We start from the raw sequence: 15,298 nt of genomic DNA, 5'->3' as shown, positions 1-15,298 counted from the left end.
CTTATTGAATCAATTCTCACCTTCAATATCTCATTCAACTTCACATCTGTTAAGAGCAAATCAAAGCTCTCCCGGGTCATTAATCAAGCAAGTAAACTAATTGGCGTAAATCAAACTCAACTATCTGTACTCCACACACAAGCAATAGAAAGGAAAGCTAACCACAGCACATCAGATTTCAGACATCCCCTGCATAAGTCTTTCCAGCTATTACCATTAGGCCGCCGTTACAAAGTTCCCTCCATCAAAACATTTACCGAAACTCATTTATTCCCACTGCCATCAGAATCTTAAACAATCAATAACAACCCCCCCTCACCCACCCTCTTTTATATGGCCATTGTTTTATTTATTGATTTGATTGATTGCACTAGTCACTTTCCACTTGTTGCAGGAATGCTGTTTTTTGTCAGTTTGTCTGTTTTTTTGTCTCTGATTGATGAGCCACGCTGGAGATGATTTTCTGTCATGTCAGACAATAAAGTTTTTCTGATTCTGATTCTTATTATTATTATCTTATTATGAGCTGTGCTTGTCCGGTGAAAGTCTCCGGGATACAGGTAGGCCTTTCAGTTCAATCTTTGCACAAGACAGCCATCTTTATTGAATGTTAACCAGGAGTGTGTAATGCCAGCTATAGAGGGGAATAAATTGGGCTATTGCCAACCCTAGACAGTGTTTAACATTTGAAACTTGTTTTTATAGAATTCTTTCTGGATGCTTCCTTTTAGAGCAATTTCAAGAAAAAGAAATATCCTATCTGCAATTTGCTGAAAATCCATCCCTGATTGATGATCCAAACCTAGTGGTGAAGATAGGAACCAAGTAAGTAATATGAAGGACCTCACACTACTAAATATTTAAACTTTTATCACATTTCTGAAGCGATATTGAATGTCACTAATCTGATTCTGCAGCCAATAGTATGCATTGGATTTTGGTATAGTGATACAGAGCATTTAAAATAATTCAGGTGTGCCTACAGTGTTTGACCTGTTGTTTTAGGATCAAGCTTAATGTGCATCACACATTTAATATTTCCCTGCCTGTAAGTTGGCCATGTTTTCTGATATTTTTTTATTTGAGTAAGTTCAGGTAGGTGGTGATATTTCCTCTTGGTTCCTCCAGGTACTACAACTGGACTACAGCTGCTCCCCTGATGTTAGCCATGCAGGCGTTCCAGAAACCCCTGCCAAAGGTACAGAGGCACAAGAACTACATTTAATCTAAATCATGCCCTTCGCAGATCTTAAATCAGAATTATAATCAAGGTGGATGGGGTTTTGATTGGGGTTTAAAGAGAAAAATATCAGAAAACATTTCAAATGAATCTTCAAGAATATTGAGCCCATGTTTACAGTGGGAGCAATAATTATTTGATCCCTTGCTGATTTTGTATGTTTGCCCACTTACAAAGAATGGAACTGTATAGAACTCTAATCATAGGTACATTTTAACATTGAGAGACAGAATATCACAAAATAATCCACAATAACAACATCATATAAATTTAATATTATATTTTCACATGAAATATGTATTTGATCCATAGAACAATGGGACTTAATACTTGGTGGAGAAACCTTTGTTGGCAAGCAGAGGTCAGACGTTTGTTGTAGTTTTTCACCAGGTTTGCACAGATCTTGGGAGGGATTTTGGTCCACTCCTCTTTGCAATCCTCTGCAAATCCTTAAGGTTCCAAGGCTGTCGCTTGGCAACTTGAAGCTTCAGCTCCCTCCACAGATTTTCGATGGGATTTAGGTCTGGAGACTGGCTAGGCCACTCTAGGACCTTAATATGCGTCTTTTTGAGCCACTCCTTTGTTGCCGTGGCCGAATGTTTTGGGTCATTGTCATGTTGGAAGACCCATCCACGACCCATTTTCAGTGCTCTCACTGAGGGAAGGAGGTTGTCGCCCAAAATTTCCTGGTACATGGCCCCATTCATCCTCCCCTCGATACAGTGAAGTCGTCCTGTCCCCTTAGCTGAGAAACACCCCCAAAGCATAAGGTTTCCACCTCCATGCTTCACAGTGGGGATGGTGTTCTTGGGGTTGTACTCAGCATTTCTCTTCCTCCAAAAACGGCGAGTTGAGGTGATGCCAAATAGCTCTATTTTGATCTCATCTGACAACATCACCTTCTCCCAAGCCTTCTCTGGATCATCCAAGTGTTCTTTGGCAAACTTCAGACGGGTCTGTACATGTGCCTTCTTCAGCAGAGGAACCTTGCACACGCAGCAGGATTTTAATCCTTCATGGTGTAGTGTGTTACTGATGGTTCTCTTTGTGACTGTGGTCCCAACTGCCTTCAGGTCATTAACAAGCTCCTCCTGTGTAGTACTGGGCTGATCCCTGACCTTTCTCATGATCATTGATATCCCACGAGGCGAGATCTTGCGTGGAGCCCCAGACCGAGGGAGATTGGCAGTGATTTTGTGTTTCTTCCATTTTCTAATAATTGCTCCAACAGTTGTTAACTTCTCACCAAGCTGCTTGCTTATTTTCTTGTAGCCCATCCCAGCCTTGTGCAGGTCTACAATTTTGTCCCTGATGTCAGCTCCTTTGTCTTGCCCATGGTAGAAATGTTGGAATCTGATGATTGTGTGGACAGGTGTCTTTTATACAGCTACATTACGATGTAACGAGACACAGGTGTTTTTGGTAATTTGTTGATATTAGGTGTGCTTCTTAATGGAAAACTAACTGGTCTGTGGGAGCCAGAATTATTGCTGATTGGTAGGGGATAAAATACTTATTTCATGCAAAAGTACGATAATAAATTAATAAAATTTATATGATGTTGTTATTGTGGGTTATTTTGTGATATTCTGTCTCTCAATGTTAAAATGTACCTATGATTAAAATTCTACACAGTTTCATTCTTTGTAAGTGTGCAAACCTACAAAATCAGCAAGGGATCAAATAATTATTGCTCCCACTGTATATATATATATCCAGTATATATATATAAACCAGTACATACACAGTACTGTGCAGAAGTCTTAAGACACCCTAGACTTTATTATATATATGCTTATTATTTTGTGTGTGTTAGTATAAAAGAACACATTTGAGATTTCCAAATATTTATTTTCCAAAAGATTCAATTTTACATAGACATTTTTGTATTTAATTTTTAAAAGTTACATATTACTGTAAGGCGGCACGGATGGCGCAGTGGGTAGCACTGCCGCCTCACAGCAAGGAGGTCCTGGGTTCGAATCCCCGTCGGCCGGGGCCTCTCTGTGTGGAGTTTGCATGTTCTCCCCGTGTCTGCGTGGGTTTCCTCCGGGTACTCCGGTTTCCTCCCACAGTCCAAAGACATGCAGGTTAGGCTGATTGGAGAGTCTAAATTGCCCGCAGGTATGAGTGTGTGAGTGAATGGTGTGTGTGCCCTGTGATGGACTGGCGACCTGTCCAGGGTGTATTCCTGCCTTTCACCCAATGTATGCTGAGATAGGCTCCAGTCCCCCTGCGACCCTGTTCAGGATAAGCAGGTTCAGATAATGGATGGATGGATGGATGGATATTACTGTAAGCAATTGACAACTTTTTACATAAAAACTTGATCAAGGCTGTCTTAGATCAGAAGCAAGAAGCCAACCAAAGTCTGCAGAAGAACTGTAGAATCGTATTTGTACAGAATGTTATACAGGAGCCTAAGATTTTTTGCACAGCACTGTATATATGTACCGTATGTATGTGTACAGTGGATAGAAAATGAATACACCCCCTTCAATATTTTTATTTCTTGTTGTGTCACGGAATGTAAATTTAATGGATTAAAATGGGACTTGTTTTTCCCTGACCCAAAGAACACAACATACCATTAATTATTTTAATTTGAAAAAAAGAGTGCATTTAATGGACAAAACTGAAATTTCCTAATTTTTTAAGTATACACCCCCGAGTCAGTACTTGGTGGAAGCACCTTTTTGGCAGCAATTACAGCTACCAGTCTTTTTGGTTGGCTCACCTGGGGCCTCATTTATAAACGTTGCGTAGGCACAAAAGAATGCGTACGCCACTTTCTAAGCAAACTTTGGCATATATAAAAAACGAACTTGACGGGAAAATGTGCGGTCCTCCACGGAAACTCTGACCCATGCGTACGCACATTAACTGGAGAAATGAGAAACTGTGCCTTTAATGCTCGTGACGTAAGACCAGGAAAACGGGAAGTGAAACAGGATGTAAAAAGGTATACAGATTTGCCGGGAGTTGTGGCTGGGTATGGCTGCTGTAAGGACGTGCTTCGTCCCTGTTATACTTATTAAAGTGTTGTGTTGTTGAATCTCGCTATACGGGTTCTCTCCCTTCCTAAGTGCAACACAACATTTGGCGACGAGAGAAGTCGAAAATGATATACAACAGATACCACTGTGTAAAATAAATCGAAATTGATTGTTGTTGATTGTACTCTTAAAGGGTTCTGATTTTCTGCATGTTTACACTAGGACTGGGAACTATACTGTCCTCTCAGGTCCTCTTTGCACTTGTACTTGTGTTTAATTTGCACTTTGTTGTACGTCGCTCTGGATAAGAGCGTCTGCTAAATGCCATGCAATGTAATGTAATGTAATGAAATATTACCTCTCACGTATCATATACGAAGAGTTCATTTGCAAAAACGGATAAAAGCCTCTCTTACAACGAATAAACAAACAGCTGTTTGATTGATGCTCCCTGGAGTGCCCAAAAAATATGATTTAGGATGATAAATATAAACGGAGATGTCAAATATGTAGACGAATTGTTAAACAATACTTCATGTTATTAAATGTATTCTCATAAATAATATGGTGAACAGTCGGACAAATTGCGCTGCACTGATGCCGTTTACAATGCGTCAGTCGGGCAGATACAAGCATAGTTTCATATATTGTTATCATATTCATATATTATGTTTTATGTGTCTATTGTTATACATTTTTGTTCGTTTTATCTCTTAATTTTGTAACTGTGTTTTCAATGGTGCTAGACAAATAACGTGTATTATTATTATTATTATTATTATTATTATTATCATCGTCATCATCACATTCGTTCTGCAGAACTGTTCGTCATTTACAATCAATCAGGATAATTCCCACACCTGTAGCTTTTCAGAGGCAATCAAATGGCTGAAATCCCTTTTCTTGGCCTTCTTTTCAGCATTTGCCATTGTCGTCTTCGTGAAATGCGTATTCATTAGGGGTGTTTCACTGCCTATTTGTAGGCAACTGTGGGCGGGACATGAAGCTGGCAAAGTTGCGCCCCATTTAGAGTTGATTGTGATTTATAAAGGAAAACTGGCGTGGGACGTGCGTATGCACTGTTATAAATCAGAATATTTTTTTGCGTACGCACGTCCTGGGTTTCATGCTTACGCAACCTTTTGACGTGAATCCTACGCACAGTTTTATAAATGAGGCCCCAGATGTGTGCAATATCTTTGATATAGTTGTATGATGCACAAGTTTCCCTCTGTTGGCCATAAAATCCTGGAGCTCTTGACCTCTCTGACCAGTTGTCTTCTCTCCCGGTCATCAAGTTTAGACGGACGCCCTGATTTTGGCAGACTGTGAGTGGTGCCATGCACTTTCCATTTCTTAATTATGGTCTTAACAGTGCTCCAAGGTATCTTCAAAGCCTTAGAAATCTTCTTATATCCCTCACCTGATGTGTACCTTTCCACAACTTTGTCACAGACTTCTTTTGCGAGATCTTTGGAGCCCATGCTTCTGCCTTTCAGTGAGACTGCTCTTGCATACTAAGGGACCATGGTAAACAGCAGTTTTTATTCATGTCATCAAGTTAATTGCTGTGATTTCACACAGGTGTGGGGCAATTAGCTATTGTTTGGTCTTGAAGGCAATTAGCCATTTCCTGAGATAGTTTATGAGATGATTCAGTAAAGGGGGTGGATACTTATCAAACCAATTTATTGCAATTGTTCATTTTAATGTTAAAACAATTTTTTAATTGGTTTATCACTTTGAAAAGGTTAAGTACTGTATGTAGATTTGTAGAAAAAACACATAGATTAATTGCACTTTAATTACAGGCTATATGTGAAGTAAATCAGAAAAAAATTTCAGATTTTTTTCCACTGTATATATATACATATATATATATATATATATATATATATATATATATATATATATATATATATACATATATATATATATATATATATATATATATATGACTTCACTGATGGCATGTGACCCTTAATGTGTTACTGTACTGTACAGTTCTTATGTGTCCTTGAATTGGGGGGAATGGGATTTTAAATTATTTAATACATTTCAAATTAATCTTCAAGCTTACAAATACTATGACTTTACTGACGGTATGTGACCCTAAATGTAATAACTGTGTTGCTGTATGGTACAGTATTCATGAGTCCTTGAATTGGAGACATTGATGTAATAAAGCTTTAAGTTCATGGCAGAGGTAAGAATTTGAACAATGCCTGATGCAAACATGCTACGAAGTCACTGTGGGGGTCAGAGAACAATTATCCTTTCTTTATGGTACCAAGCCGCTGTTATGGTTTTTCAAGATTAATTACTCTTCATCCTCACAAGGTTGTTATGTGATTTCTGTAATTTTTAATTCTGTATTTCAGTGCTGCATTTGTGTACCTAATGGGGCACTGCTGGTCACAGCACTCCTCAAATTTAGCTTCACCTTCCATAACGCTACTGTAAAAAACTGCTATCTGCTGACTGAATGAGTAATTGCACCTTCCAGGCACACCAGCTGGACCAAGCAAAGCATGCTTCACTCAACCTCGTACAGACATTGGGCCATATTTTCCAGAATCAACTTTGCCTGGCGCATTGGCACAGTCATCTGGCGAGGTGCATAATGTACTGGCCGTGGCTACTAAATCTTGCCATTTTCCAAAGTCAAGCAAGGGGTGCACAGATCAAAGATCGGATGGTGCAGGTGGAAAATGGCCTATATTATCATTATCAGTGGGTGTGGTGCACCTTGATTCATTCATATCCAATCAAATGAACTATTTTTGCTACCATTAAGATCCATGCATATTGCACAGGTTGGTTTGGCAATTTCTGTAGTCTCTACGAATACAACGGAAGACGAGGAAGATATTTCTCCCAAAAAGTTACTTTGCAGCAGGTACAGACTTGCAGTGATTTTTTATTATACATAAAATTGCACAGTGATGTTGGTAGTGATCATGGTAGGTGTAATAATCATTGCTTGTTTTGAATCAGAGGCAGGCAACTATTGAAACTCAGTCAGAGGCAGAGGACTTGGGTATGCCAGAAGCACATACTGATGTATGTGCTTCACAGCTGATAGCAGGAACGAATGTTTAGCAGCCCTTGATGTGATTTTGGTGTGAATTGATCAGGAGGAATCACATACCTTACTGAGCTGTGTTTGTTCTAATGGTCAGCATGCCTGTGTTTAGTCTTGCCCCTGCTCATGTCCCATAGGCTGTGGTTTTAGCCCTTCCTTTCAGTTCAGTTTTGCATTTGCTCCAGGCAACAGTGGAGAACATCATGAAGGAAAAGATGCCGAAGAAAGGAGGCCGTTGGTGGTTCTCGTGGCGTGGAAGGAACAACAGCGTGAAGTTGGTAGGTCCCCAAAGATGGATAACATGGAAAGTTAGAAATTTCAGTCCTCTGGTCAGGTTGTGCTGAGCCAAGTTTTTATTTGCATCTTTGAAATGTGTTCAATGACATATTTAAAGTATCTTAATTGCTTTTAAATAATATTTTAGAAATACAGCATTTGCAAATACTGAGTATTTAAAATACAACATGTATTAGGAAATACATTTAAGGTGTACTTGCATGTACATGCAATTACTTTCCAAAACTGAATTTTCAAATACCAAGTATTTGATTTAATGGAATTATTTGAAAATACATTCAACATAAGGCCAGTGGTGCACCAGGCTGTTGAAATACTTGAAAAGCACTGGATATGTGAAGTTGTCTAATTTTGTTTATTGATGAGAACGCGTTCAGTGGCGACAGACAGCACCAGTCCCATTGTACCAATTTTCATTGTTAATAGATAGTGAATATGCACGGCTGAATTGTATTTTATCAGTGTCTAACCTTAAAAAAATGTAAAAGAGGGTACTGTACATACAATGGAGTTTGTAAGTATTTGGACAGAGGTACAATTTCTGTTCTTTGGCTTTCTACTCCAGCACATTGGATTTGAAATGAAACAATGAATCTGAGATTATTGTGTGCAGACTGTGGACTGAAAATAATTGGACATTTGGCTTCTTAGCTGCTTTGGATTATAATTGCAAATCTTTAAGATAAATGTTTCTGACAGTATAGTATTCTGTGTAGACTACTGACTGTATAGTATTCTGACATACTATTCAGAGAATCCTGGTTTTAAAAACAATAATAATAATGCTAATATTCTTAAAATAGATTTTCCGAATTGTGATTGTATTGTATTGTATAAAATGCTGTAAATAATATTTCAAAAGGTATTTGGTTTCCCAGTTAAGTGGGAGTGTATTTTTAAGTACGATTTGGGAAAGTATTTTGTTTTCAGTTAAAACAATATAAAAGTACTTCATGCATAAATGTATTTGAAAGTACTTCAGATATATATTGAAATACATTCTCAAATTCAATTATGTATTTGTGTTTGACCCAGGTCAAATTTACCACTGGTAAATATTTGTTCCAAGCATAGGCGGGGGAATATCACGGACCATCACGGACCGGGGACTTATGCTATTGGGAGAGTAGAAAATAAAAATATCTCAGCGTGGAAATCTCTATTTTAATCGCTAGCCTACATTGAGTTTTATAATGGCTGGTTTTGTGAGCTAGGTAGCATGCAATTAAAGTACAGAATGTAGCCAGTTAAAATAAACCAAATAAGAAATTATTGTGCATGCATAGGCATCATTTACGCGGGGGACGTGTCTCCCCAAATATTTCATAAAGCCGTATCTATCCCCGCAGTCCTTGGCCCGAACATGAGCCAGATGCGCGGCACCCTGCATTTTCACAAAGTACAGAAACATTTATGACAACATGTAAGCTAATTTTGTACTTATCGACATTCACAGCAAAGCACATTAAGAACAATGTGCAAGAAAACTAAGAATTTCATATTTAGATCTATGTCTGTGTATTAAATTCTGGTTTCAAAATATACAGTTGAATCTGTCAATCTGTACCAAAACATTATATTCAAGCTCATTGGTTGAAAAATGGTTCTAATTGCCACAGCCAATGGCATGGGGGCTTATTCAGATTGTTCACGTGTAGCTGCCCAAATTGCACTCCAGACAACCTATCACCCCAGTAATACTCCTCACTCCTCAGCCTCCCTGGGAAAGCTTACTCTAGGGTACTGGAAAGGAGGCTCCGACCGACGGTCGAACCTCGGATTCAGGAGGAGCAATGTGGCTTCTGTCCTGGCCGTGGAACAGTGGACCAGCTCTTTACCTTGGCAGGGTTGCTGGCGGGGTCATGGGAGTTTGCCCATCCAGTCCACATGTGCTTTGTGGACTTGGAGAAGGCTTTCGACCATGTCCCCCGGGGAACCCTGTGGGGTGTACTGCGGGAGTATGGGGTACCGGGGCCGTTGTTACGAGCCATCAGGTCCCTGTATAACCAAAGTGAGAGCTGTGTCCGCATTCTCGGCACAAAGTCAAGCACGTTTCCGGTGGGTGTTGGACTCCGCCAAGGTTGCCCCTTGTCACCGGTCCTGTTTGTGGTATTCATGGACAGGATCTCAAGGCGCAGCCGAGGTGAGGAGAGTGTCCGGTTTGGTGACCTCAGAATCGCATCTCTGCTTTTTGCGGATGATGTGGTTCTGCTGGCTTCATCGGACCGTGACCTTCAGCACGCACTGGAGCGGTTTGCAGCCGAGTGTGAAGCGGCCGGGATGAGAGTCAGCACCTCCAAGTCCGAGGCCATGGTCCTCTGCCGGAAAACGGTGGATTGCTCCCTCCAGGTTGGGAACGAGTCTTTGCCCCAAGTGAAGGAGTTCAAGTATCTCGGGGTCTTGTTCACGAGTGAGGGTAGAAGGGAGCGTGAGATCGACAGGCGGATCGGTGCAGCGTCAGCAGTAATGCGGGCGTTGCACCGGACCGTTGTGGTGAAGAAGGAGCTGAGCCGGAAGGCGATTTACTGGTCGATCTACGTCCCAACCCTCACCTATGGTCACGAGCTTTGGGTAGTGACCGAAAGAACGAGATTGCGTATACAAGCGGCCGAAATGACCCTTCCTCCGTAGGGTGGCCAGGCTCAGCCTTAGAGATAGGGTGAGGAGCTCGGACATCCGGAGGGAGCTCGGAGTAGAGCCGCTGCTCCTTCGCGTCGAAAGGAGCCAATTGAGGTGGTTCGGGCATCTGATCAGGATGCCTCCCGGGCGCCTCCCTTTGGAGGTTTTCCGGGCTCGTCCAACTGGGCGGAGACCCCGAGGGAGACCCAGAGCCCGCTGGAGAGATTATATATCTCTCCTGGCCAGGGAACGCCTCGGGATCCCCCAGGAGGAGCTAGAATGCGTTGCTGGGGAGAGGGACGCCTGGAATACCCGGCTTTGCCTACTGCCCCCGCGACCCGACTCCGGATAAGCGGGTGATGATGGATGGATGGATGGGACAACCTATCACTGAAACTCTGTATACTATTGCTTATTATCCAAGCAAAGACTACATATCTAATGTAGTGTGCATTAGTGTTCTGCAGTGGGTTGGTTGCATTTTCTCCTGGATTAGTTAAGTATTATTTGTTTGCTTGCTGATTCTAGATTCAGTTTAGTTTTCATTATAGTGTTCTGTTGTGTACTTGTTTGTTTGTTAGCTATTACAAGTGGTGTTTATTTAGATTCAGTGAAACTGGGTTAGGTGTTTGTTTCTCTCAGGTAAACTAGGCTATTAAGTTAGGCTATTGTTTTACTGGCTGGCAGGCCACAGCTTTTGTTGTAGGAGGAGCCAATACTTTGCACCCTGCTCAGGGTATTATTACTGGCACACCTGAACTCACTTCAGTGTGCATTAGTGTTCTGCAGTGGGTTGGTTGCATTTTCTCCTGGATTAGTTAAGTATTATTTGTTTGCTTGCTGATTCTAGATTCAGTTTAGTTGTCATTATAGTGTTCTGTTGTGTACTTGTTTGTTTGTTAGCTATTACAAGTGGTGTTTATTTAGATTCAGTGAAACTGGGTTAGGTGTTTGTTTCTCTCAGGTAAGCTAGGCTATTAAGTTAGGCTATTGTTTTACTGGCTGGCAGGCCACAGCTTTTGTTGTAGGAGGAGCCAATACTTTGCACCCTGCTCAGTGTATTATTACTGGCACACCTGAACTCACTTCAGTGTGCATTAGTGTTCTGCAGTGGGTTGGTTGCATTTTCTGTATTCAGCGTCAGTGTTATTTAAGCAGTTGTGTAGCGCACCAGTGGCAGCTATATGTGGCAGCCTCGGCTACTTGCCTCGGTGTACGAAGTCGCAGGTGCACAAAGTCGAGGGTGTCTATCTACGGGTGTCCATCCAGGCTGTCTGAGAGCCTGATGTTTGATTTTGTTTTTGCTGCCTGCCCTCATTCCACTGTGTAGTATTCCCCTTGTCCTCCCTAGTTCCCTCCATGTGTTTCCTTCCCATCCCTGTCCTCTCTCCTCTCCCCAGGTCCCAGTCAGGTAGGAGGTTCACCTCCCGCCGACATGGGCAGAATATCTCTAACCTCATCTTTCCTCCCAGTTCCCCTGGTATTGATCTCTGTGTGGCTGGTGGCCTCTGGAACTGCCAGTCCGCCGTCCAGAAAGCAGACTTCATATCTGCCTATGCCTCCCACCTCAACCTTGACTTTCTTGCTTTAACTGAAACGTGGCTCTCACCAGAGAACACGGCCACCCCGGCTGCCCTTTCCTCTGCCTTCTCTTTTTCCCACACACCCAGATCCTCTGGCAGAGGAGGTGGCACAGGTCTCCTAATCTCATCCTCATGGAGATCTAGTGTCTTCTCCTCATCCCTCTCCTTCTCCTCTTTTGAATTTCATGCGGTTTCTGTTACTCTGCCGTGCAAACTGTTTATTATTGTTGTTTATCGCCCCCCGGGTCCTCTGGGGAACTTTTTGGATGTGATGGACATCCTCCTCAGCTCCTCACCAGTCAATGACACCCCCCTGATCCTCCTGGGTGACTTCAACCTCAACTCAAGAGTCCACCCAGTCTACCTTTCTCTCCCTCCTCTCTTCTTTCGACCTTACCCTCACTCTTTCCCCTCCCACCCACAAAGCAGGCAACCTTCTTGACCTCATCTTCACAAGGAGCTGCACAACAACCAACCTCTCTGTAACACCACTCCATATATCTGACCACTCCTTCATCTCTTTCTCTCTTCCACTCTCCTCTTACACCCATCCATCTCTCCCACCATCCACTGTCACCTGTCGACGGAACCTACGCCACCTGTCTTCCTCTACCCTCTCATCTACAATCTTCTCCTCCCTACCATCCGCGGAGTCTTTCTCTCGACTGTCTCCCGATGATGCGTTTACAACTCTCATGTCCTCCCTCTCATCTTCCTTTGACTCTCTGTGTCCCCTCACCACCAAACTAGCTCGGGCCTCCCCCCCCAGTCCTTGGCTTTCTGATGCTCTACGAGCTGTCCGAACCGAACTGCGGGCGGCGGAGAGAAAATGGAAAAGGTCCTGTCTCCCCAGTGATATGGCTTCCTTCCATGCCCTCTTATCATCTTTTCATTCCTCTGTCTCTCTAGCTAAATCTTCCTTCTTTCACTCGAAAATTAACGCGGCCGCCTCTAATCCCCGCAAACTGTTTTCAACTTTCTCCTCTCTTCTGGCCCCCCTCCCCCCCCACCCCCTTCATCGCTCACACCTGATGACTTTGTCTCCTTCTTTGAAAAGAAGGTCGATGCTATTCGCAATTCCTTCTCCCAACCCTCCACCCCTGCTGACCCTCCTACCCTCCCCAACTCCCTAACCTCCTTTTCTCCCCTCTCTGACGCTGACACACTGAAACTCCTTACTTCCCACCGCCCAACCACCTGTCCTCTTGACCCCATCCCCTCTCCCCTCCTACAATCTATATCTGATGACATTCTCCCTTTTCTCTCCTCTCTAATCAACACCTCCCTCTCTTCCGGCACCATGCCCTCTTCCCTGAAGAGGGCCAGAGTCACTCCCCTGCTCAAAAAACCTACTCTTGACCCCTCTGCCCTGAACAACTACCGGCCTGTCTCTCTTCTTCCCTTTCTCGCTAAAACTCTGGAACGGGCGGTCTGCTCCCAACTGTCCACTTATCTTCTCCAGAACAATCTCCATGACCCCAACCAGTCTGGCTTCAAGAGTGGCCACTCCACTGAAACCGCCCTGCTCGCGGTCACTGAGGCACTCCACTCTGCTAAAGCAAAATCCCTCTCCTCTGTCCTCATCTCCCTCGACCTGTCGGCCGCCTTCGATACAGTCAACCATGAGATTCTGCTCTCATCGCTGTCTGGGATGGGTGTCACAGGTTCTGCACTCGCTTGGTTTTCCTCCTACCTCTCTGGTCGTTCCTACCAGGTGACTTGGAGGGGCTCAGTCTCCGACCCTCAACCCCTGCAAACTGGAGTCCCGCAGGGCTCGGTTCTCTCTTCTCGCTCTACACCATGTCTCTTGGTTCTGTTATCTCTTCCCACAGCTTTTCTTATCATTCCTACGCTGATGACACCCAACTCTTCATTTCCTTCCCCCCCGACACCCAAATCACCACACGGATCTCTGCCTGCTTGGCTGATATCTCTGCGTGGATGACTTCCCATCACCTGAAGCTCAACCTTGCCAAAAGTGAGCTTCTCTACATCCCTGCTAAGTCCTCTCCGTCAATCGACCTCTCATTGACTGTTGAGGACTTTGTAGTTTCCCCTCCGGCAAAGAATCTTGGGGTGACTCTTGATAACTGCCTCACCCTGGCTCCGCAAGTATCCTCCACTGCCAGAACCTGCAGGTTCTTTCTGTATAATATACGCCGTATTCCGTCATCTCCTGACTGAGAAAGCCACCCAGCTCCTAGTCCAGGCGCTCGTCATTTCCCGCCTGGATTACTGCAACTCCCTCCTAGCCGGTCTCCCAGCGTGTGCCATCAAGCCCCTCCAGCTGGTCCAGAATGCTGCAGCCCGTCTGATCACCAGTCAGCCCAGGTCGGCTCATGTCACCCCGCTTCTCATTGGCCTCCACTGGCTTCCTATTGCCGCACGCATCCGTTTCAAGGCCCTAGTGTTGGCATTTCAGGCTGCTAAGGGGACTGCCCCACCTTACATACAATCCATGATCACTCCCTACTCCCCAGCTAGACCACTCCGGTCTGCCAGCTCTGGTCGCCTTACGGTTCCCTCTCTACGTGCACCTGGCGGTCGAGCTGCACGTTCACGCCTGTTTTCCGTTCTGGTTCGTCAGTGGTGGAATGACTTGCCTACCACTGTCAGAACAGCAGAATCCCTCCCCCTATTTCGACGCAGACTCAAAACCCACCTTTTCAAACTCTACCTTAGTCCTCCCTCCTGATTTCCCCTGCCCCTCCTTTCTGATATCCCTATCCTTGTCTAACCCCCCCCCCCCCCAAAAAAAAAAAAAAAAAAATGCACTTCTGATGACAACTATGTTTGTATGTAACTACAGCATTTCCTGTGTATTTTGCTAGTTTCTGGATGTGATGCTCTGACTTATGGTAGAACCTATGCACTTGTAAGTCGCTTTGGATTAAAAGCGTCTGCCAAATGACTAAAATGTAAATGTAAATGTAATTATAAAACAATACCAGTTAACTATTGGTAGCAACAAGAAAATTAGCCATAGTTAGTTCCTTTTATCTCTTTACGTGTTCACTCATGCGTGTTCAGCTAAACCTTTATTTGTCTGAAACTGTAAGTTGCAGTTGCATCGTTTACGGTACACTATGATATCTTGGTTACATAGCCAGCGAGTTCCATTGCCAAATAATTTATAATATAGTTGGTGTAATGTTTCTGTATCTGTCCTGTCTGTATTGGTGTTTATTATTGTTTATTCTTGTTATTTATTCATTATCATGCATCCCTTGTTATTGCTTCCCATTACAGTTTTGCATTCGTGATCCCCTGTTATGTCTGCGTCTGAATGTTTACCAGCCCGAGTCACTCCCCGTCTGCGTGTTCCACTATTCGGGTGTTTACGGTAGTTTCCGGGATTTCAACATTCCTTCCAATCTCGCAGTTCTTACTTCCTGCTTCTCTCAGTAGTTAAATGTTGTAAAGCACTATTCTTACTACCTACTAAGAAATCTAGATATTGTACAGTACTAATCCGATT

The 15,298-nt window shown here is 43.3% G+C and overlaps 1 protein-coding gene across 12 annotated transcripts in view; it reads left to right on the top strand.

Annotated features, from left to right (window-relative positions):
- Positions 1-15,298, top strand: part of lpin1a (lipin 1a) — an 87,395-nt gene that overhangs the window by 56,105 nt on the left and 15,992 nt on the right. For 11 of the 12 annotated variants that reach the window (XM_061244123.1, XM_061244131.1, XM_061244128.1 and 8 more), the window contains 3 exons: positions 732-825; positions 1,129-1,198; positions 7,507-7,599. In XM_061244123.1, coding sequence (XP_061100107.1) covers positions 732-825; positions 1,129-1,198; positions 7,507-7,599 — 257 coding nt within the window. The remainder of the gene's footprint in view (positions 1-731; positions 826-1,128; positions 1,199-7,506; positions 7,600-15,298) is intronic. The other variant, XM_061244125.1, reaches the window with a different exon arrangement.

This window comes from Conger conger, chromosome 5 (assembly GCF_963514075.1).
Source record: "Conger conger chromosome 5, fConCon1.1, whole genome shotgun sequence".
NCBI lineage: Eukaryota > Metazoa > Chordata > Actinopteri > Anguilliformes > Congridae > Conger > Conger conger.
Note: the sequence above shows the minus strand (reverse complement) of the source record. Positions and strands in the feature narration are given on the sequence as shown.